Below are 25,137 nucleotides of genomic sequence, written 5' to 3' on the forward strand. Positions count from 1 at the left end.
AGGTTCTCACCCTATTGAGAGTGTGCCTTGACGTGGCGGGTGAGCTTAATTATGCTTTGGCCAATTCATATAACCAAAACCTCTCGTTTATATTATGTTTATATATTTGTTGCCAACTTTATTAGGGTAAGAAGCACAGACAGTTTAATGCTTAAGCCCACTTTACTTGGTATATTTCTCATATGTAGCTAGCAGTGAAGGGGTTAAATCTTAACATTTTTGAGATGATCTGCCACAGTTGGGATCCTGCCTTGTTGGATAAGCATAGTTGATTATAAATGTGGTCAGCAGGCTATAGTATAATTTCAATTATCACACTTTCAACAGTCAAAGAATCTGTTAATCCCTGGTTCCTCTGGAATGTATTACCAAAAGAAGCCTGAGGGAAAACCAAGATGTCACGAACATTTCTAGCTCAGTATCTTGTAAGGTTATTAAAAAAAAACAGGATCTACTAACTTATGGACGTATTGCATAGTTCTGACCTAATTAAAGGATGGTTTTAATGATTGTTAGTCTCTTGTAAAGATCCTTTATATCAAAATGCTGATTTCATAAAATTGTGATACTGCTCTTCTCACAGTCCCAAACTGTGGGTAGATCTTATAGGGACAGTTTATAGTTCCCGACAGCCCCAATAAAGAAGAATGAATATTAAAATACTCTGAACATGCAGAGCCCCCCAGTACCCGAGGTGCCCAATAGGTTTATGTAATCCACAGTAGTGGGACAATGTAAGCAGCATTACACGGAGAGAGTAAGAGCTGCAGCAAGAAGCATGAGGGAGAGGGAGCTGTGTTAAGTGTACCAATGATTGGAGAGGACTGTGTATGTGTAAATTCATTGTGTTAAAGTGGGTATGGTATTTGACAGTATTGGTGTGGGTGTCAGTGTATCTTAGAGTGTCAGGGGCGAGCCTAGGGTTAGTGGTGAGAGGAGGAAGATAGTGTGTGTATGCATGTGTAAGTGACTAGGTGTTTGGGTAAATCTGAGTGTTAGTATGTGCCTGTGTCAAAATGTACCGTATTTGCTCGATTATAAGACGACCCCCCAAAATCTGAATGTTAATTTAGGAAAAAAAGAAAAAGCCTGAATATAGGACGACCCTATAGGAAAAAAGTTTTACCAGTAAATGTTAATTCATGTAAACTGCGCAAACTATTTTTTTTAAATAAAAGCTATGATTGAGAAAAATATTTTGTTTTTATTTCCTTTTATTTTCCTACCTGCCCCCCAGATATGCACATCTGCCCCAGAAATGCCTTATACCCCCTATATGCCACTGTGCCCCATGATATGCCTTTTAACCCTCTATATGCCACTGTGCCCCATGATATGCATTTTGACCCCCTTTGTACCACTCTGCATCCAGAAATGCCTTATACCCCTATATGTCACTCTGGCATTTAAGGGGTTAAAAGGCATATTACGGGGCAGAGTGGCATATAGGGAGGTATAAGGCATTTCAGGAGGCAGAGTGGTGTATAGAGGGTTAAAAGGCATTTCTGGAGGCAGAGTGGCATTAAGGGGGTAAAAAGGCATATCATAGAGCACTCTGCCTACAGAAATGCCTTATGCCCCCCCATTTAACCCCCCCCCCAACTTACCGGTGCTTCTGACTCCCGGTGTGTTGTCCGGGCAGCAGGTAGACGTCTACGCGATTCGCGTAGACAACTTCTGCTGCAGCCGGACAACACACTGGGGGGAGGTGCAGTTAGCAGCGGGGGTTGTCTGCGTCCATCACGCATACTACCACCGGTGCGGGGAACTCTGATCTCTGACAGCCGATGGACGCGGACAACCCCCGTTGCTAACCGCACCTCCTTACGGCTGCAGCAGAAGTTGTCTACGTGAATCGCGTAGACGTCTACACGCTGCCCCGGCTACATACCAGGGACTCAGAAGCACCAGTAAATTGGGGGGCATAAGATAGGAGGATCCAGGTCCCCTGCAGCGCTGCGGGGGATCTGGATCTTAGTCTCATAGTCAGACCTATTTGAGGTCTGATTTTAAGACGACCCCGATTATAAGATGAGGGGTATTTTTCAGAGCATTTGCTCTGGAAAAAACCTCGTCTTATAATCGAGCAAATACGGTATTATGTTCTCAGTTTTTACCTTATGTATTATGGGCAAAATATATGCCACAAGCAAAATGTAATCCATCCATAAAAAAGGCAGATTTTGGCAAGATATGGGTATGATGCCTAGCCGTTTAATATCCTTAATGGGCCTAATGTCCTCAATAGGCCTATTAAATAAAGTGCAATACTTTCTGGTGTAAGGTGGTAGTGTGTCCAGGGGGATCTGTTCCATCTAGAACTGTGTTAAAGTCACCAATTATAATAATCCTAGAAACAGAATAAACCATTTTTCAACAATAAAGCAAAGAAATCAGTATTTGGAGGATTAGGGGTGTAAATATTAGCCAAAGGGTATTTAGTTAATCTAATGATCAAGTCCAAGAATATGTAACGCCTGTCACGATGAAGCTTTTAACTGTGACCCATGTAGGAGAGGGCCTTGTTAAGTAGGACTTCCAAAACTTTAGTATCATATCAGATAGAAACGCTAGCAGAGATCCACGTGTCCTTAAATTCAGAGGAATCAAAATGTGATCCATACTCCGACTGAGTAGCTCCGCTGTAGAGATCTTGCGTGCCACTGAAAGCTCAATTGCTCAATGGATTAACTCTTTGCATTCACCCAAGCACTAGTCAAGACTTATTGTAGGGTGTAAACAGAACTGAGCTTATTGGGAACAGCCCTCACATTTATACAGACAAGATAATTGGATCGGGAGTATAAATCCATAAATTACCAGACAGCCCGGCGCCTCCATACAGTTCCATGGCCAGCAATTCCCCCCGACAAAGAGTCACTATTTACGGCTGAGCTTGAAGGAACAGGGTGAATCCCGAGGTACCAATGGAGAGCTCAGGGTCCAAGGATGTTATGTTCCAAAAAGCGATCCGACGTTGGGACCCTGAGCGACAGCATCGGAAAACGTCCACAGGAATAGTCCGCGTGGTAGCCGTGCCAGAGTTCCATAGCCGTGACTGGGTAAACCTGGTCCTAAAGATGGGTAATAAAACCAGGGTTGCCAAATGAGCTGCCTCTCCGTAACCACCTCTGAGTGTTGCCCACCACAAGCATACCAAAACCTCAAAAGAGCGACGTGGTGGGACAACGAATGTCAGTAGCAACACAGTTCCAATTGTCGGCAGGCATTGCCGCAGTTCTTAGCTGCAAACAGTTCCATGAATTTGTGGCTAGGTCCCGGTCAGGCAATAAAGCAGGGGGGAAGGGGAATTCGACCAGCACAAGGGGAACACAGGGTTCACAAGCCCTTAATCCTTGGGAAAGTTGGGGAATATATTCCCTTGATTGAGGGGGTAAAACATATGGATGGAGGTGCGATATATGAAAAGAGAAATGAGGCCAAAATAACATATAGGACAAACAGATGGGCTGTCACACTGACTTCCAATGCAGTTCTTGCATTAGCACGGTGTCCAGGGATTATTTCAACAAAAGTATTTTGACTTCTTTGGTAGCTGGCATAGATTCCAAACCGGCTGTTGCATCCTCCAGTATTAGCATGGGTTAATAGGGGCTGACTGTGCAGAAAAGTTCCATGTACAGTTCATCATTTCCCAGCAACTGCCAATAGCAGGAACTGTTGGGCAACAGGTTGCAAGCAAAAGTGTAAAAACATTATCTGATGGCAATAACTGGAGTCCTCTCAGGTATGTGCAATCTCTAGATTGTAAACTTGCGAGCAGGGCTCTCTCCACCAAATGTCAATTCTTGTCATATCCCTTGAATTTATGTATTGTATTAAGCGCTGCGTAAACTGTTGGTGCTATATAAATAAAGGATAATAATAATAGTAATAATAAATACAAGTTTTTACACCCAATTGCTCCAAATCCTAGCCTTTCGAGGTTCTTAAATTCTTAATTTGGGTGGATCCTCCTACCATGTTTGATTTTATGAGCATTTATGAGCATTTTCTGTAGCGGACTGGGGCAGAATAATCCTGGAAGATCAATCAATGATTACCAGCCTTGGATGTGCCAAATTTGAATCACATTCTGATCCAATGCAATAAACATGGGTAATAAAACCAGGGTTTTATTCTATATTTATATATACTATATATTTGTATTCTGTGTTGCATTCTGATCAAACGCAACACACTCTCTTAATCAGAATCGATTACAAAGTATTTTCTCAAATATGCAGCACCCAAGGGAGCCAAGATTGTAGGGTTAAGAATAGGATTGATAGTTTAACATAGCCACATGCTTGTTCTCTTTCCTTGTTTTGAAGTTAGGCTATTGTGTTCTCAGCGGAGCTACACCGTTGTTCCAATAAAAGGAGCTGAGATGAACTAGTCTGAAGGTGTTGCTGTACTGACCCAATAGAGGCTTTCATATCTGTTAACATTTGATCCATCAAATGTAGGTTAAGGTTGGAGTTTTCCTTTGCTGTCCCTATAGTTTGTTAATGGGGAGCTTTAGGGCTGCTCAAAGTACATGGGGTAGACCCAGTGAATTGTTTTGAATGTCCCAGTAAGGTTTTCCTTTCTACCTATTTTTTAACCTTAGCCTTTCCTAATTTATAATTAGCTTCAGGTTTCTTCCATTATTTTCAAATAATCTCATGAAAAGGCGTTTTAATTTACCTTTATTTTAAATGTACATTTTCCCTACAGGCTTATTACCTCCGTAAGCACAATTCAAAGTTGGGTATGAGCGGTATCTAATAAAAAAAAGTAACATTAATAATAAAAAGTAAATAGCCTGGGATTGACCGAGTCTTGAAGTATACCATGACGTTATCACATTGCAGAATGGTTTTATGTGGAAACCTCACGCTATTACATTAGCGCGCTTGTTAACGTTATTTCTTCCACATACTACCAACCGTGACACCTCCAGGGTTCTCACATGACTGATCGCTCCGAGCCAACAGCCCGCCCCTTTATACTCCTATTCTGCACAGCCCCGCCCACCCCGCGAGACGTCTTGAGGCCACACACTACTCACACATTGCTGGCCGAAAATGCAAATGACCTCCCAGTGTGCCCGGCGCATGGGCGTGGTCACTACGCCTTGCCTATAGCTGCCTCTGTGAGCTCGTTTACAATCACGTGACGCTGCCTGTATGAGCTGAAGGTACCTTTCAGTGGCTGTGATAGAAACTGTTGCCGGTTCTTTACCTGGTGAGTGCTGCGTATAGCTGTCTATGGGTGTCTGTAGTCGCTATGAATGTAGTGGGTAGTTTTCATGAGTATATATTTTTCTTTACGTAGTTATTACCGGAGTTATCTAGGCTGTCCGGCTATAGGCAGGTGTAAAGGCAGCTGCAAAGGCAGCTGCTTGTAGTCTATATAACGCGGGTGAACAAGTGTCTCACAACCCAAGAATTATTACACTCGACTATAGAGAGTTAAAGAATGCCTAAAGGCGCGGAGAGTTATGATTAAAGAGCAACTTGCACATTTCCTGTTATCGGGACATTGAAAAGCTGATTGTTTCGCGTTTTAATTAAAGTGCCATTTGACCATATTATGATTATGTTGGCCTGGTCTAATCCGTAGGAACATTTCAATAGTGAATAAGAAACTTTTCACCTGAATTGTTACATTTTGTTCATAACCTCTGTTTTATTAAAGGGATGCTCCGGCCCACATACGCACTTTAACGCATGTAATAGTTTGTGTCCCGTTTTTACTGCATGTAATCCCCCCCCCCGCACTGGTCAGCTCTACTTGCTCAGTGATGGGTCTATGGAGACCTGCCATAACACTTCCTTGCAGCTGTGTGATGCTGAAATGTCACCACAGAGTAGCTGTTTAGCTGCATCTTCTTCTAAAGCCCCCCCGATTGAATATTGTATATTAAAACACTTTAATATTCATTTTTTGTTGATACTAGACGGTCCCTTTAATTGTAGCTGTATGGGACATTAAACTGCGTGTCTAGGTGACTGTGGGCCAAATTTCTAAATGCACACTGAACATTTCATCCTTAATTGATCTTTACGTGTGATGAAAACAAAAAGCTTGAGAGATTACAAAAAATATCCATTAACCTGAACTGTTACTCAACACATCGTAGAGATAATCGAAGCTTCTCAGCTACCTGAGCTAAACAAAAAAAAGTCAGGAAACCAGGATTACTGCTTTTGAAACTAGAGTGAAATTATTGTGAACTGTGTTTTTTTTTTTTTTAAGGGGAATATACAAACCTGTTTGCATGTAAATTCAACTGGCATGTGCAGGAAGCAAACTTAAAGTTGTTTTTTTTTTCTTTAACAAACAAGACTGTACATTTCACATACAATTAAATCATGTACATGATGTTCCTTTAATTAAGGATGCCCCTCCATAACATTTGCGGACACAGAGATATGCCCCTAGGCATCAGTAACTTCTGCCAACCTTACCATGGGCACTTTGTTTACCCCCGGTTTTTTTTCTATTAATAGCTGTCATATCACCCCTTACTGGGAGCTGTTTCTCTGCCACATTTCAGTATTTTTATTTTCCTCTGTCATTGTTGACATTGGTGTAGGAAAATACAGAGCAGGATTCTGATTTCTGATGTGTAGGTTTTCATTCCTTGGAATATTTCATAAACTTGGTTTAGCATACATCTAATTTCTCCATGTAGTTAAAGTTGTGACATTAGACACATTAGCCAATAGTACATGCCTACTGCTTGGGCTCTACACATACATTTCCTCTTTATACATGTGTATTACAGTACGCTATCAGATGGCTTTAAAGAATGGTAATGCCCAGCATTGTTTTCCAGGCATCAATGAAGAAAGCAATGATTCACTCATCTAACCAGAATTGCTGAGGATGTTGAACAGGCTATTCTGCCATAATTTGCAAAGAGTGAAAGCCAGCTACCCTGCAGTTTTTCACACAGACCTGGAGCAGTTATGTAAAAATTAAAATGTGACTGCTCATTGAAGTTCTGAATCTTTTCTCTTGATGCTCAAGTTACTTTTTGATAAGCCGCCTCCTTTCTCTAACTCCCACTGCTTCCATACCCACATGGTTTCTAAAACCTTCTTACTCTAGCAACATTGTTACTCATACTTCCTGGATCATTGCAACAACCTCTGTCCTCCCCCAAAAGCCATTTCACCCTTGTCTAAGCTTCACACAGTTTTTCAGTAGGTCCATATAAGCTGGTCCCAATTTTCAAGGTACCATCCCGTTGAGCTGCCCCTCTGTTGATCCTTTTGAGGGCAATATGGGTTATGTGCTGCTTGAGCAGAGACATCCATGCAGCCTCTACGTGGCCACCTCACCTGAAGCTGAGTTCCACAAGGTGGCTTTTTTGGGTTAGGTAGAAAGGCAGCCCCTCTCTGACTCTCACATCCACCCAATAAAGATTTTTCAATTTTGACACTTTTTAGATGTTGGGGGTTTGTTGCATACATCCCATGTTCCTCATCTCCTGATGTTTCCTAGGAGGCTAGTATAAGTGTATCAGTATTCCAGAATTATAAAAGTGAAAATGTGTATAACGTTAAATTATACAATTTGTAAATAAAATGTTCACTTAACTGTTTGCTTTGGTTACATAAATGGGTACCAATGTTGCTTAAAAGGTCCTAGGTAAGCCATGCCTCAAAAATAAGGGTACATCTCAAATGCGGGATTACGTTTTTAGACCCAAGCCTTTGTTTCTGGACATTACCACCACACACTAGTAATGTAGTTCTGTGCGATTGATGTAAATATTTATTTTATGGTAGAGCTCCAAGTTCACACTCGCCAACAAAACTGTGAGGATCGCAAACTTTGTCAAGGACTGGCGGCACATTTGTCTTGAGAGTAGGGCAGAGATCCCCACTGCTCCTATTGCAAAAGTATTCTTTTGCCTGTATGAGTCCATCCAAAAATCATGCCCTTTATCCGAAACCTGCAAAGTACTTTGTTCCAAAATGAACCGAGACATCAAAGTCTTAAGGATGATAATATTTTGGAAGTTGAAGAGAACATTTCCATGTACGTGCTATTACTAGATGGAAAGTAGAGACTCATGTGTCTGTTTAAATGGAAAGACACTGATTCATTTGCAGCATGTACACTTTAATGTTTTATTTATGTATTATGGAAATTGAAATAGAGGCTGGGGGGGGCGCATATCCCTATTAACCCCATTGTTAGCACTCTGAGGCTTATGACCAAATTAACTATATGTTTTTGATAATGGGGAGTAGCATCTTCTGCTCTCTATTTCTTTCTATAATCGGCTGCCAAAAATGATGGGGAAATTTGTATGTTCTGAAAAACATTTATCCGCAAATAAGCTGCCTAAAGTTGGAAACTCCAAGAATAGGTTCTACTTGTCTTTTTTTTTTGTTTAATTTCTCTGCACTGCCAAGGGGATTTTTATAACTTGACATCTGCAACTCTGGACGTTTGTTTTTGTGTATAAGGAAGTGAAAATCATTTTATCGTCTTAACATTGACTTACTCTCTAGATGAAGACAGGTTTGTTCCTGAATTGCGGTTCTGCACAGCAAATTCCATATTTATTCATTCTGTGGTGATTCTTTACTAGTGTGATATAGATTGTAGTCCACATCAAATCATTGCTCTTATGCCTGAAATTCGACTATCATTTCACATTATGTGCTGATGATCGTGCTTGCATATTGCAATCAATATTCTTGATTACAAGAATCTTTGAGTTTCTATCAAAGTTGTCTGAGAATGGTGCAAACTAAAATAAATGGGTTTTTATTTCTTTTCCTTGAGCTCCTGTTCTTGTACCCTAGTTTTTTTCCATAGGTCTGCTCAACCACGGTGTCTTTCATGTGAATAGTGTACCCATGTAAGCTATACAGTATATCAGGGGTCGACAGATTTGGTTGGATCTAGGAGCCAGGCGAAAAAGTTAGGAGACAGTTTTTTTCGGGGTTTGTCAAACTTTGGCATACACTAACATACATTTACCCACACTAACACCTTACAGTAACACACACACACAATACACTGATACACATACTCTAATGGTATATGTTGACATATGGCATTAGCATGAGTAACATAAACACCATAGCAGCTTCCTATGAGACATTTGGCTCAGCCAAAATAGAATGTGTTGTAGAAGCCTTCCATTTTAACAAAAAAACCTTGCATTGCAAACCAAAAGCTACCTTAACGCTTTACACTAAACTATATATACTCTTTTTTTTTTTTTTTTTTTTTCTCTCACACTCCCCAAAACTAAACCATCTAGCCAGCTGCCAAACTAACTTAACACTAAACAAAACTAAAAATGTTTTTTATTTTTAGTGTTAACATTAGGAGAGAGGCTAAGCATCTGGATTAGCAGTCACATGATCGCTGTGAATGGTCGCCACAGCAATCGCATGACTGTGCTGGTTGCTGATTGGTTCTCATGGGACTGTCTCAAGTGCGATGCGATCCCCCTCGAAACGAGAACAGGCTAGGTGCGGCGCTACATTTTTCTATTGGATGTTGCATGTCCATATGGCTGTGAAGGGGTTAAAACCCCTTCAACTTGGCTCTTTCTGGTATTTGCAGAATGTAGCTATTCTTGTTGCAGTGGTTTTATCTTTACTAGTTCAATAAACTTCATTATGGGTTTATGTTTCAAGGTTGTTACTGGATAGTACTTGCTGGACAGTAATCTTCCTCTTCAAAAACTTATATTACAAAGTCTTATCTTATTCCATCCAGTAATGCTGACTGGACAAGCCAGTTGGTTGTACGTGACCATGTGCATTCTGTCGGCTACAATGTGTCATGTTATATGCAGTTTTGGGGCAAGTGATTGCTTCACATCAGCGCTACACCTTGGAATTATCCCCCCCTAATTTTGGAACCAACCATCCATTTGACAATCCATTTCTCTTTGGGCCATGTACCATATGACAGGATTACCATTGTTGTGTTTTTTTTCTTATAGGTAAGAAGCAAATTATATTTAGTTTACTTACACATTTGACACATTGCCTAAATTTTATGGGGGTCTGTAGTTAAAGGACTTTTTTTTAGAAAATATTTTATTTATACCTGGATTAGAAAATGTTTGAGGGTCAGAACGTTATTACAATTTGAATTTATTCTGATATTGTTGTGGCCAAAAGCGAGTTATATTCTAGGTTATTTGAATGTTGATTTTGTGTATTAATAATCCAGAAGTGAGTATTTTGGGAGTATAAAAGATTGAAAACGTTAAGAGTACTAATGGGGGTGGGTTAGGCACAGGAGAGTGCTGGTATCATCTGGTCCTGTGGTCTAAAAAAAGCAAATTGGCCCCACCAGTCACTTGCTCCTCCCCACATAATATGCACACAGTTAAACACACATACTTGTACTAACACACATGTAATCGCGCATTCACTCTAATCTACACACGTACTCGCTTTCCTCATCCTTTTACTTTGCCAGAGGCTTCTTTCTTAGACTAAGTGCTAAATATGGTGGGTGACCTCACTGTGTTTCCACCTCGGGAAGTGGACCTGTCCATGTTGGACAGGCCCTTTTACAAATTTGGGACCAGCTATTAAAACTGGAAAAGGCTACAAAGAATTTCCATATTAATTTCTTTGGGCAATGAGCTTCATTTAGCTAAATTGAATTTGTTTACTCCAAAATGAGGCCCTTAAGGGTTTACCTCATCACAACGTACAAATACCTTCGAGGCCACTTAAGATTAGATGAGCCATGGTCCCATCTTAAACTAAGGTGTGTTCTTGGGTAAAGCATTCCACAGCTTTTAGAGTTCTTGCTGTGGGAACACACCTTAGTTTAAGATCGATAAGTAGCTGCTATGGGTACAATATAGATCTGTATGTATAAGTAGAATGCTTTTGGAAAGCAGGTTCCAGGTTGAAAAGAAATTTTGAAACTTGTTGATTTATTCTGACTCCCCAAGGAGAATATTTTTTACAAGATATTTTTGCAGATGGTACATCATGCACTGTCTAATGGAAATGAGGGACATCACATCCAGTGTGTGTTGCATACCTGGCACTGTTGTTCAACTTGCTGAACAGATGAAGATGGACCCTTTATGTCTCCTTAAGGTGACCTCCAGCAAGCTGAATATTATAGTTTGTCTCCACTAAGTACAAGGTTATACCTGGACAGTGCCAGTCTGGAGGTTGCCTGGTACAAAGCCAAACTTTATATAAAGAATCATTGTCTTCGCACACTGTCATTTGTCCCTGTTCCTTGGCGTTTCTATGCAGTGGTTAATATTTTACGATAACTTTATTCTGTATTGTGCCATAGTTGGCATGAACATTAACATAGTAGCCTATAAATTCCTTACGCGCTGGTACAAAACTCCAATGAATCTCTGCTATATTTGAGGTCTTGGACAGATGTTAGCGCCACATAACTGAGACGTGAGGTGTTGGTTAACCACATCACCACTTGTTTTTCAAGGTTAATGTTTCCGAAACTGAACTCATTATCTTCCCTCCTTCTGTATCACCATTAACACTATCTCTCCTACTAACCAGGCCCAATACCTTTGGGTCATCCTTGACTTAAGCCTCTCCTTCATCCCTCATGTTCAGCCACTTGCACCTAAAAGAAAGAAAACCCCTGTTGCAACTGCCCATTCCTCACCTACGAATTCACCAAAACTCTGGTTTGCTCCCTTATTTAACATCTTGACTACTGCGACACTATTCTTTTTGGCATTCTACTGTCTTCATTCTCTTCTCTGCAGTCTGTCCTAAATGCTGCTGATAGGCTTATCTTCCTTGCACACCGCTCTTCTTCTGCTTCTCCACTCTGTGAAATCCTCCCCTGGCTCCCTATTACCTTTTTAGAATTTACATTTAAAACCCTTGTATTAAAATATAAGGCCCTCCATAACACTGCTTCTCCATACATTTCTGCCACCATAAGCAAATACTCCCCTAATCGATCCTTACGTTCTTCCCTTGGGCTAAGGCTCTCTCACTTATCACCTCCTTTTCTTTTCCCGTCTACAAGATTTCTCGGGCTGCCCCCCATATCTCTGGAACCTGCTTTCACCCTCCCTCCCAACATTCAAGAAACATTTCAAAACTCACTTCTTCAGAGAAGCATACCATTTTAGCTGCTTGAACTTCCCTGTCATTGATACAATCCCACCCTACCTCTCACCTTTCTCTGTTCCTTATGTTTGTCCTCACACCATTCTCTCAAGATCGTAAGCTTGGGAGCATGGTTTTGTCCACCTAATGTATCTGTTTATCTTAGTCTGTCAATTCTCATCTTGTCATACCCCTGGAATATATGTATTGTGGTAAGCGCTGCGTAAATTATTGGTGCTATATAAGTAAAAGAATAATAATAAACTGTACAAAAATACATTGGCATGGTTTCTATAAACACAGCAAAAGCTACTATTCCATTATACTGAAAACAGACTATACCTAAGATGGATCTTTGATCGTGTAATGTGCAGAGGGTATGTAACATGGAGGAGCAGATGTTGTTATGACTGGTACCATTTGGCAAAACTAGCCACTGACAGGACTTCACGGCTTCTGACCTCTTCAAAAGACAGGTTCAGGAGTTTGCGAATTACTTTTTTTCTTGTTGCATTTCTTTTTTTCTCTACTCCTGGATATGGCAATTTGTATTACTCATTTACTTATTGTGAGCTGTCCTCTTCACTATGGCAACATGTAAAAACTTGAGAATAAATCCTTAAATAAGATATTTAAATGGTCACCGTAACAGATTTTAACTTTTTTTTTTTTTTTTTTTGGGGATAAAATGTGTCAGTTTGTTTCCCCTTCTCCTTTAGTTGCTGCACCCTTGCACCCTTTTGGGTTTAGCTTATTGGTATGTGTGTAATAATATAATATAATTTTACTTGCCCCCTTTTGGCTAGGGTCTCTGCTTCCCTGGGGTAAAATGGTCCACTATTATTTAAACCTGTATCTGTGAAAAACAATAACCAGAAACCTTATCTGATTTTAGCTTTGCTAAACAAATTCATCGATTGTTGAAAGTGTTGCAGAGAGGTCCTGATAGCAGGGAGGATATGCAGTGTTCTGCTTGACTTCTTGGAATGCTGTACACAGAAAAACAAACCACTTCCTTATACAGTTTAGTTCTGCATGTGTTGCATGGCCTGACTAGAGAAGGAGCTTCATTTTATTATGGAACCAGTCCTCATTTCTAATCATTATTTAGATTTTTTTTTAGTGTGTTCCCATGAGATGCTCCATACTGAAGATCTCTCCATGCTGCTAGTCATAGCACCCCAGCCATAATTTCCTTCACTGATCTGGGAAAAAACTTGCATAGCCTTCAAGATATCTTTTAGTCCATAGATGATTTCTGAATGCATTTTGCTGTGAGACATTAAGTCACGGTCTTATTAAAACAGAATTAAAAAAAGAAGTAACTGCTTACTCTTCCTCTTTGCAGCCTTTGATACTATTGACCAATCCCTTCTTCTGGAAACTCTGAATTCTTATGTTATCTGTGACACTACTCTCTCCTGCCACAAATCCTAACCTTGGGACAGTAACTTTACATCTCCTTCTCTGGCACTTATTTTTCTCCCCTACTGCTCTTTTGATATACCTTAGGGCTCAGTTCTGGGACATCTACTGTTTTTTTTTTGGGGTTCCATTACCAGCTATTTGCTGATGACACGCTAACCTACCCTTTTCCTCTCACTTTTAAGGAAAGACAAACCTGAATCAATTCCAGGGATACAAGGTTTTGAGGAGCCTAACACATGACCCTACTAAAACATGAACCCATTCCCTTCTGATATCCTGTCTGAATTATTGCATTTCACTACTAACTGGCCTTCCCCTCTCCCACTTTTTTTTTTTTTTTTTTTTTTTTACCACTCCAGTCCATTCTTTATCCATTTATGCTGGGGGAGTTCTACAGTGAGTGAGTGTGTGTGTGTATATATGTGAGATATCTCACAATCTATCTATCTAGTTCATCAAGGGTAGCTTGTAAGAAAAGGGTATTATAACTCTTCCATTAATGCCTGTAGGGTAGGATGTTACAAAGTTGACATGCTGTATGTATATCAACAGTAATGCGATAGGGTAAAAGAAGCAGGCCCATAAGTAAAAAGACAAGATTATGGAAGCACAGAGAAGTTATGAGCAAATTCTGATTATAACAAATACCGTATATACAAGAAATAGTGTGTGTGTGTGTATATGTTTCATTTTTATTTATTTTTTTGCAGGCTTTTGGTTGTCCTTAAGTGTGTTTATAATATGCTCCCAAAGGACAGAAAAGGGGTAAGTAGCTATCAACCCTAAGGTTTTTTTTTTTTTTTCTTTTTTTTTGTTGTTTTTGTTTTATTTATCATCAATACTATTGAGCTCTCATAGACCTCTAGACCACGATGTGTAAAAGTGGCATGTATGGTCTCTTATAGGTGTGTATATTGCCTGCCAGCATTTCACTGATAAAAGTTGCCTTACTAGTGATATGTCAAATGGCTTGGATTAGTGTGTAATCATGGAAGAAAAGCAGGAAGCACATGTCGTAAAATGAATTTATGGGAGAAAGGGGTTTCTTGTTCTGGACACATTCCTTTTAGTAATTGTGAAACATTGGAAGGCGGCATTGCCTCAGTCATTCCAGGAATTGTTTTATGGTCATTCTACAAATAGCGTAATATCCATTTCTTGACTTTATTTATTTTACTTGATACGTGTACTGTTGTGCTCATTAGTTAAGGTATAACTAAAGTTAGCGTTATAGTTCTGATACCATTTGTTTTTTCCCTTTTTATGGGAAATTCTAGTGTGTGTGTTTTATAATATGCATGCATGTTCTACAAGAGGTCATGTTTAATATTTGTACATATTTGTCCTCCCTAATTATGGGTCATGTATGAGGTTTACAGTGTTTTGTATATGTTAAAAAAAAAATTAATCTTGAGAAACAACATCACCAGAGTTGGCATCTATTGTAGTTAATGTTATTAAGAAAGAAAATTTCCCATGTCAAGTGTTGTTGGGTTTTTAGTTTTCTTCTCCTTTTTTTGCCCCTATAAAATCCCACTTCTGCTTCAGAACAGCATTTTGATGCACAGTCTTGGTGTGAACGGTTCAAGGACACTTATTAACACTGACAACATGCGATTACAGGAAACTATCAGTGTGTGGGTACGAGACCCGAAAATACAGAAAGATGACTGGCATTCATACTTGGACTATGAAATATGTGTTCATGTAAGTAAATAGTGTTTCAGTATGGGGTTTCCCCTTCTTGTTGGGAGTAGTTGTAGTTCTTTTGACTTGCAGACTATCTACAATGTCAGCCGGTATACATATGGTTGCATTTCTAAAATGTTTTTACGTCTTTGATTTTTCTTTTCCTTCCAGACCAACAGCATATGTTTTACGCTGAAAACCTCTTGTGTCAGAAGAAGATTCAGGGAGTTTGTATGGCTCAGACAAAAACTTCAGAGCAATGCAGTATTAATGTGAGTCCTGATTAGGTTTTTAGATTTTTTGACTAGTAAGGAATATTCTCTATGTATTTTTATATCGTTTTGTTAGTGTCTAGAATAAAGTGGGCATGGTTTGGTCATAGGATGCCTCCTCATAGTTATGATAACCTTTAAATGGTTAAAGTCAGGTGTATATTTGAAGTCATGAAGTTGGTGCTGGTGGAATTCATACAGCCTATGCTATCTGCATGAATTATCTCTGGACAAGAATATATCGAGTGTTAGGTTTTATAGGTTGGTAGCATGTTGGTCCAATTCAGTTTCCCGAATTTTTTTATTTTAATTTTAGTGATCTGCCAGAACTTCCACCTAAAATCCCATTTTTTAACGTAAGCAATGCACAGAATGTGGAACAGCGTGTTCGTGGTTTACAGGATTTCTTAAATAAGTGAGTATGGATATTAACTATAATTGTTGGCTATACGTTTTGGCTGTTATAGTCCATGTGCTGGGTAACAGAGCCATCTTGTGGCTGTTAATGTGCTGAGGCAGGAAATGCATTCCATTAGCTTTCCACTTCATGCCTTGTTTTAAGTACCAATCACTGATGAGGGCAGCTATTTTAATAATTAATAAAAAAATGAATGCAGCTTCTATTTATAAAGAATGACTGGGACTACAGTTCTGTTAACTGTAACTTGGTTTGTTGTATAAACATCAAAGCTTCCTTTGGTCAATTTTTCAGCAAACTGGTATTAGATTGTTATATAGCACCATCATATTCTGTAGTGCTGTACAATGGCAAAATGGGACATAAGTAGTGTATAATATAACAATTACACACACACACAAAATCTGAGGGCCCTTCCCAAATGAGCTTACACTCTAGAATGAGTTAGGGTGTATTACACAAGATTTAAAAGTGGCACTGTTAAGGATGGACCAGCCACATTAATATTATCCAAGGGCAGGAGAGGAACTAGGAAAGGTGAGCTAAAGCAAGATGGGAGGAAGGGTATTAACATGTGCGTAGGCCTCATTAAAGATGTGGGTCTTGAAGTATGTTCTTGAAAGAATGAAGGCCAGGGGAAAGAGGCAACCCTTGAGACATCTGGCAAGTGTGCATGAGAACTAGGAGAGAAGAGGGCAGAAGGAGATCTCCGGATGAGTGGAGAGACCGGGTTGGAGCGAGGGGGATAAGGAGATGATTGCATCATTGACTTTGAGGGAAACTTTAAAGAAATGTTAGCATTTGAGGGTGGGAAGAGAAGCTCAGTTTTGGAGAGTTTAGCCACGTAAGGGGCAGAATTCTGGTGCAAAGAAAGACATCACCCATTTGTACTTGGAACAGTTAATTTTAACTTATTACTTTAAAGAACCCTTTTCACCGCTTTGTTAACAAAGACGTGAAATTCACTACCTACCAATGTTGTCCTATCAAGCTCAATAGATGCTTTTAAATATAGACTGGATGTTTCTTGTATCTTTTTTTTTTTTTTATTGCAAAAAAGAATATACAGGTTTATAATGACAGGATTAATTATAGCTTGTTCATCCCATGAGTCAAAAAGGAATTGTTTACCCTTTAAAGTGTTTTTTTTTTTTTTTTTTTTTTTTAAACATGGTTAACTTTTCACTGACTTTGTTGTGGTATTCAGCTTTCTAATTGCTTGTATTTGCTTATAGGTAGATTTATATTATTTACACTAAGCACATATTCCATTCAGTGTCCTAAATGCTGTGGGGAAAATTGTTGCACAGTCCATTAAAATGCAGTAGTTAATCCAGTACTTGTAACGTGCAAATATTACAACTATCATGGTACTGCATCTATAGTAAAATGTGTTGATACAGATATATTCAAATAAGGTAAACCTACACATCGTATCAATTTGTATACTTCATGCATATTTTATTTTGTGTATAGGGGGTGGGGGCTGCCACTAGACATCCATTTGCTGTAAAACATATACAGTTCTTTGCCACGGACAACATTAAAGATTTAACACTTGTGTTATTGCTTTGCTACTTCAAAAATGCCATTGTTTTAGTGAAGACCTTCCCTAGGGTAGGGAAAAGTATGGGCTAGACTGCTGAAGCATAGAATAGTGCTATCTTTCAATGGGTCACCCTTAAAGTGGCCACAAAAATGTATGTGTGGCTGAAGCCCTGCACATCATAGGGCTGGGTGTACTTTCTCTCACTAACTTGTATCTGAAAGAACTCGGCTTTATGTTTTGATTTGGGAAAAGTGTTACTATTAATCACAGATGAAGAAAAAAAAAAGTGTGTGTTTGTTGTGATTCTAATGCTCTGACTTCAGTATATATTATGGAAGGCCAATACTAGCATGCTTCAATAAAGGCTGAGCTGACCCTGCCTGAAACATAATTAAATGTGTAAATATATTTTGAATAAATCTCACCAATATAAATTAATTTTAACAATATTTTTTTATAGCACCAAAAATTACGCAGCACTTCATACAATGCATATATTCAAGGTGTTTGACAAAACTAGAACTGACAGACTAAGACAAACCAATACTTTAAATAAAGAGGACTATGCATTGTATGGGGCCAGTCAAGCTATTCTTTTGCAGAAGCTCAAGGGGTGGGCTGTCTATAATGAAAAGGGAAGTGAAGAAGCTGATACACAACTCTCCCTTTAGTGAATAAACCCCTTTGGGTTAGAAGACTGACATGCATTGCAATATAAAGGGGGCATAGAGTCTCGGACATACAGAAAGAGCAGGAGATGCTGCAGGGAGGAAAACACAAAAAAGCATCGTGCTATGAGTCCTACTGAGAAGCTTGGCTCGGAGATGGGATTTAATAAGTCTGAGTTTATGCTGGCCTGAAAGGGTAAAATTCAGCCATGTGGTGATCCAGAGGAGGAATTAAAGTGATTCATGACCAGTCAGTGTTTTCTTTGGTCACAGAGGAGTAACGTTTTGCCCTTACACTCCTGTCGGTGAAGTAATTTCACTTTCTGCCTCTTTCCAGTGTTTGAAATAATTATAGTTTTCCGCAACATTGTTAATATTGTTATTGCTCCCAGATGCATAGAACGCTTCCTTATTGCGCATTTGTTACTGCCCAGTCTTTGTTGCCCCCCCCCCATATTTACTTGCAGACACCAAGTAGGTAAAGTTCATGTGAGAAAACATTGAATCAAATCTGAGCACAAAATATCTAACAATTTTTTTTTTTTTTTTTTTTTACCCGCTTCTGATTTGTTGGCTGTAATGAGAACATTTTATGATTGCTTTGTATCAACTAAATATTGCCAACAGAGGGCACCAAAGCTCTAACATTACTACACTGCCGGCTGACTTGTGCATTTTAACCCCTATTTCCCTCAGACTCTACTGCTACATTGTGAAGCCTTTGACAATAAGGCCCCTTTCATTGTGTTTAAATATGTACTGGTGTGTCAAATAACAGTAATAAATTATTTACACCCACAGCCAAAAGCTCTTGGCTATATATTGCTTGATCTGATTTTGTATAATCCTACTTTAAAGGTGCTTCTCTACCTAATACATTTTATAACTTTTTTTTTTTGTGGGGGTGGGTGCAGGGGGCTTTCTGTAAAATAAACATGGAGAGGAGGGATTGCAACTCTGTTGATGTTTAATAATATGCCAAAGAGGACAATCGCTGTTTGTCTCCTTTTTAAGTTGTACACCCTTCAAGACATTTCCTGTATGCATTTTTTAGGGACCGATCAGGCAGCCTTGCTGGGTTTGGCCCTTCAAAATGCCAGTTGAATTGTTCCAAGCTCGCTGGTTTTAGTGAATACACCCTTTATAATGATGAGCAATAATACTGATCCTGATAGCTTTTCCGATTCCAGTGGTGTGCTGTTTCCCAAAGCAATTTCATGCAAATACTTGACACAAAACAGCCCCGTCAGATGTCTACCGTACTCGTGTTGTTTCTAGGTGTTCTGAATGTGTGTTAGCCCAGTCTATTGTACAATAGTGTGCCCACAAATCCCCCCCCTGCATTTAGTTATTTATTTTCTGTGTATCAGTAGAAAAACAGATTGGTAAATTGTGTTTACATAAGTCTAAAATCCCACCATAAAATGTTCTATACATCCTCCTCAAAAATGCAGTATGTGGAGAAATCATTTAATATTGTGTTGCTTCATTGTGTGTTCAATATTAAAAGTGTGTGTGTGTGTGTGTGTGTGGGGCGGCCTAGCTAGCCAATTAGTTCTCAGATGTTGCATATTTACATTAATTAGTTGGGGTTGTCAGTGCTCAGTCTGACCCTCTGCTTATTGTCTTGTGTAATTTTGACCTTCCTGCAGGCATACAGCTATCCTTTCAGTAACTGGAGAACAAGCACTTGGCAGATTTAATAAGCAAAGAATATTGACATTTTAAATTTGTACCCATGCGTATAGTTTACCAGTTTATGCCAAACCGCAGTAGCTGAAATATGTTTCTTTTCAGTTTTCTTTAGGGATTTGCTCATTTCTTAATATATAACCTGTCTGTTTAATTTTGACAAGTCATCAACCCTTTTCTTTAATATATTTTTAGGCATTTATGCCATCTTAGAATCTGAATTATGCTCCCTGAGTATGCTGAGTGCCAGGGTACTATATTCTAGTTTGTTACGCATACCTTGGGTATTGGCTCTGAAACCCTTTGGTGGCCAGTATATGACATCCTCTTCATTCTTGTTTGCATTCCTGCTGCCAGCTCTCCAGACTCCAAATTCTTTCTGTCCTGATTGATTGGCGCACTTGGCCGTTACAATGATTTAGCTTTGGCTTTGCCCATACTTGTTTTTAAAGAGACTGTTTGTTATTATGTGGCACAGTAGATATTTATTTGAAGGATATATAGATTACATTGTAGTTAAGATGACAGAAGTATTATTCTTCAGGAACCACCACAGCTGTGATAATTTGCTCCTGTATAAATTTGCATGATGGATATGGCCCTCAGTGTCTTAAGAGAACCATTACAATGCATGCACATCTTTTACAGTAAGTCATTTGTAACTGCATTGACCAGATCTACAAGCTCAGAGAACCACTGTATTCCTTGTAAAGTGGAAAATAGGAAGTGTTACATATTAAATCAAATTATGAAATATTGGAAGGTTATCGATTTTGTTGATAATCCCAGCATTGGTGGGGTTTTGCTTTAATGATACTGCAGTGTACAAGCCAGCATTAGTCAAAAACAGCAGGTCCAAGAGGTCCGTCAACCTACTTTATAACGCTTCTTTTCTGCAGGTCTATCTGATTGCAGGCTGACTGTTTAATTGTTATAAAATATTGGAAGGTTATCCATTGCTATTAGTCCCTGCATTGGTTGGGTTTTGCAGTGTACAATATTTTGTATATATTGAATCTGAAACAAAACTGTAGGTCCAAGGGGTCTTTTTTTGTACGTCATTTTATTTCTGTATATATGTCTATTTGACTGGAGGCCGAAACATGTGCTGTATTGCTGACTCAGTTGAAATATTCAATCTATTGCTGAATGGATTGTGAAAAACGGTGTTATGTCCTCTATCTTTTAGTGACTATCCTGCATTCGATGTGCCTTAAAGACAGGATTCTTTTTCTGTACAATGTTTATCATATAACTGATTTTCTTCCTTCCTGTTCAATGTACCCAAACAAATTTATATATGTATTTTTTTCCCTCAGAAGTAGGTTTTCATTTGAAATAATTTGTATACATAAAAGATAATTTAGTACGGAACAAAGATCCAACAAATTTTAACAAATTAAGAAAAAAAGCTAGTTTGCGTATAAAAACTACAGTGTCGGTGCAAAAAAACCCACAAAACATTATTTAGGTTTTTGTCCTGATTTTGGAAACACCTCATACACTTTTTTCATTTATTTTGGTAGTTTTTGAAGCTAAACCTGAATGACGCACATAACTCACGAGTTGAGCCCCAATAGTGGCTAGAAAAAGCAATCACTTCAGAACAAAAGTGTGTGTGTGTGTGCATTATTTATTTTTTTAAATATCGACATCCCAAAGTATTTTACTAGGTGTATTATAACTGTTTACTGTAGCTCCAATACTCCAAACACACTATTTCGGTATATTTCTTTCCCACAGTACACGCAATTACTGAAATTATTCAGCAACACCCCTACCCTTACAAATGTATGAGTAAGTCTGGTTTCTTGGACATTGTGGGGTCAAAATTGGGACATGTGCATTTCAGTTTTTAAATTTGGAATTTTGACAGATCGCTTTCAGGCCCATGTCTCATTTGGGATACAGTAGAATCTTGTATTTAAATTTCACATCATAAAACTATATTCCTAAAAGCGCACCCCTTGAGGATTTTAAAGACACCTTACTTGCCTTTCTAGGTAGCCCACAGCAACCACACATTTTGACCTTTTTTGCTGACATCACTGGGCTTCTAATATTTTCACCATCTCCTCCTGATCTGTCTGTGCATAGGTGAGCCCAGCAGCATCTAGAAAGACACTGCTGAGGCTCTCATGTCCTCAAATGCCAACAGGGGAGAGTCCATGCTGTCGATTCACATCCTGATCTGCCGTGTACGTCCTAATGGGCTTCTTGCCGCAAGTCTTAAGGACGTACAGGTATGTCCTAAGGAGACTCCTCAGGTTTAAACAAGCTCGACCCCTTCATTAAGTGATTTTTTTTTTTTTTAATTATAAATCACTGATTCCATTGTGCCTCAAATTAAGCAGATATAATGCACAACAGTTGAAGAAGCTGAAGGTTTATAAACACTGAATAGAGCATCCCAACCATACTGACAGACCTACACATTTAATGGCAACTGTGTTCTGGAACTAGCAGTTGGGCTTACCTGGAATAAAAAGGAGTCGCTGGTTCTGATAATCAAAGCCAACTAAAGTCACTGGGGAAAGGATAAACTTATCTGATTTCTGAAGCTAAGAAGTATATTTCATTTGGTAAAATTCAGATTTTTGCCTTTGCTACAAAAATGTGTCCAGGTAGAGTGACACTGTCACATGCTGTAAGGTACATTTATTATTTTTATTGGCTTCTATGGCACCATCGTGTTCCAGGGCACCGTACTGTGGATACATGGAAATCTTTGTACCTTTGCCATAATTGGCTTGGATATTTTGGAACCATATGCATTCAGAAATTGTTTTGTTATTGCTTTCCTACTGTGTTAATTCCCTGCATGCCCTTTTTAATTACTGTCTTTGTATTATGGTGAGTAACTGCATTTGGGTTACATTCTACAGGGTCATGCAGTGTCCAGTCCTGCTCTCTGACAGCCGGCTACACCTTTTCTTGCAAACTCAGCTCAGCCCAGAAGAAATTGAAGCCTGTGCATCTGGACAGACAAAATACTCTGTTCTTGAGGCAATCCATAACTATGCCAAATCAAACCGGCGCTTTCCTGTGGAAGAGGAAGAAAAAAACAAGTCATTGCTTGGAATCTGAGAGGTACTTTCATGTGCGGTAGACTGGCTTATTTGGTGTTGTGGTGTAATGCTCGCGTAATGAAAAAATTAATTGACTGAGATTTTATTGAGCTGTGACAGCTTCTCATAAGAGTCTTTGCACACCTCCACACTGAATTAATGGATGCAGTAGAAATTCAATTATCTGCATTCTGATTATGTGAATTTCATTTAGTCAGACTTGAATTATTTGCGTTTAAATTATCTAGCTTAAAAAAGGAAAAAACTAACCACACTCCAAATGGCTAATTAAAAGTCCAAATTTCCTGTCTCTCTTTCTGACTGGAGATAATTAAAGTTCTCCTCTGCTTCTCAGGCCTTGAGTGTGTTGTGAAAACCAATTTCCTCATTTTGACCCCCCTCCCTACTCTCCTCCATTTCATTCTCATACCCGCCCATACTGCTTCACCTTCTTCTCATGCACCAACATCTTTCCCCTCAGCTCACCGTCAATGCTTGGACAAAAGAGTGACGGCTGTATACTACGAGACTATAAAATTGTGCAAACCGCGGAAGAAAGAATGAATTTCCATCCGGGCATCATCAACCCCAAAATAGAATGACCTATATCCACCTGCCACTAACTGCAAGCCCGGCACATAATGATTTCTATGGAAACCATTGAAAGTTCTTTCATTACAATTGTGCTAAAATGTAGTATTTTATATCAAGTCTAGATTTCAAAGTGCATACAGTGTTCATCAAAACAGAGCTATAGCATTAATACATAGATGCAAAAATGTATGGGTTTTCACTTTTTTATTTTATTTTTTTACTTGAATGTACCTTGTAAAAATCCTGATGTTTGGAGTTGTTTGCGCCACTGGAATATCATCGGAAGTTGCTTTAATTTCATAGCTTTTAAGTGTTTCTTGCACCCGAGTGGCAGATCGCACACAGAAATTATTCCTCGATTAATGCCACATATAAAACACGTAGACTAGAACACTACCTGTGAAAATCTAACTCCCTTCCTTAGTAATTTTATTGAAAACTCATCTGATGTAAATCTTACACTGATCTGATAAATTGTTTGCACTTTTAATTGCTATTACAGGGTATTGTTCATCCCACTTGTTTAATTGAAAAGCTTTGTATGCATTGGACATATGGCCAGTATTGCCTACTAGAATGTGAAAACTGTACATCTTCTGTAATTGCCTTTACTCTGTTATAGTTTGAAATCTTTAATTTTAATATATTAAAGCTAGAAATTTTACTTTAAGGATATAAAAGTGCTGTTTTTAAAAGATGTATTTAAATAAAGAGTTATACAAATACTTTGCCAGTTGTTTCCTTAAAATAAGTGTATTATTTTATCTGCCTAAAACTTGTAAAGGGCTGTGTTTTATGTATATACTTTTTTATGTAGAATCATGGGTGCCTAAAACTGCATTAATTCTTATATGGCACAGACTAGGTTTAAATGCCATAGTGCTCATGTATGTTTCAGTAGCTTTTAGCCATTTAGGTTATCTAAATCTAATAATCTAAATTTAACTTTAACTGAACAGTGATTAACAACCAGTTTGACCATTTAAACATCATCTAATGGCTAAAACGAGCAAAACCATAATAGATTCAGTTTTTAAATGACCCTTTCATACTAAAAGTCAGGCTGCACGTTCTGTGCTGTAATTTATTATGATTTTAAAACAGTTGCTCAAACTATTTATAGCCAAGAAACAATGTAATTTCCCCCCTGCCCGTAACTAATATATACATCATTTATATATATACATCATTTATTTATATATATATATATATATATATATAAACTATATCCCTTGGCCAGCGAGGAATAAACAAAAGGTGCATAATAGTTTGATAAGAATTCTGCAGATTAATATTTGGATACGAAGATGTGCAGAAATATAAATAAATAATAATAATAAAAAAATCCACATGAATTTACACAAAGGGGCTGAACTATTTTTGTCTCCATGCTGAGTTCAGGTTCCAAAGTTTTTTCTATTCACTAAATGCCGTTTGTATGATAAGTTCTCCATGTTGTTAATAAACTTTATAAGTCTGGTTTATTTATGGACGAGTCCTCCCCTTCCCCATAAACCCCCCGGTTATTTCCTGCCTGCTGAGTTTCTTACCTGGGCAGCGGCGCGGTTATCGGTAGCGGCCGTGGCTCGCAGGGAGCAGCCTAAGGTAAGCACTAAGCAGCAGCCTCCGCTTCCTGTTCGCGCAGGCGCCCTGGCTCCAGC

The 25,137-nt window shown here is 38.8% G+C and overlaps 1 protein-coding gene and 1 long non-coding RNA gene across 2 annotated transcripts; one reads left to right on the forward strand and one right to left on the reverse strand.

Annotated features, from left to right (window-relative positions):
• Window positions 1-5,164: 5,164 nt before the first annotated feature.
• Window positions 5,165-23,147, forward strand: SNX10 (sorting nexin 10). Its single transcript, XM_053468159.1, is given in 7 exon segments — window positions 5,165-5,229; window positions 14,237-14,291; window positions 15,150-15,233; window positions 15,387-15,487; window positions 15,804-15,902; window positions 22,700-22,874; window positions 22,876-23,147. Coding segments are annotated over 6 exon segments (531 nt in total). The 5' UTR covers window positions 5,165-5,229; window positions 14,237-14,267; the 3' UTR covers window positions 22,924-23,147.
• On the reverse strand, window positions 22,449-25,137 carry LOC128497923 (uncharacterized). Its single transcript, XR_008354357.1, has 2 exons — window positions 25,027-25,137; window positions 22,449-22,857 (listed from the first exon to the last, which is right to left on the reverse strand). It is a non-coding gene; the product is annotated as an uncharacterized LOC128497923 (long non-coding RNA).

Source organism: Spea bombifrons, chromosome 5, assembly GCF_027358695.1.
Source record: "Spea bombifrons isolate aSpeBom1 chromosome 5, aSpeBom1.2.pri, whole genome shotgun sequence".
Taxonomy (NCBI): Eukaryota; Metazoa; Chordata; class Amphibia; order Anura; family Pelobatidae; genus Spea; species Spea bombifrons.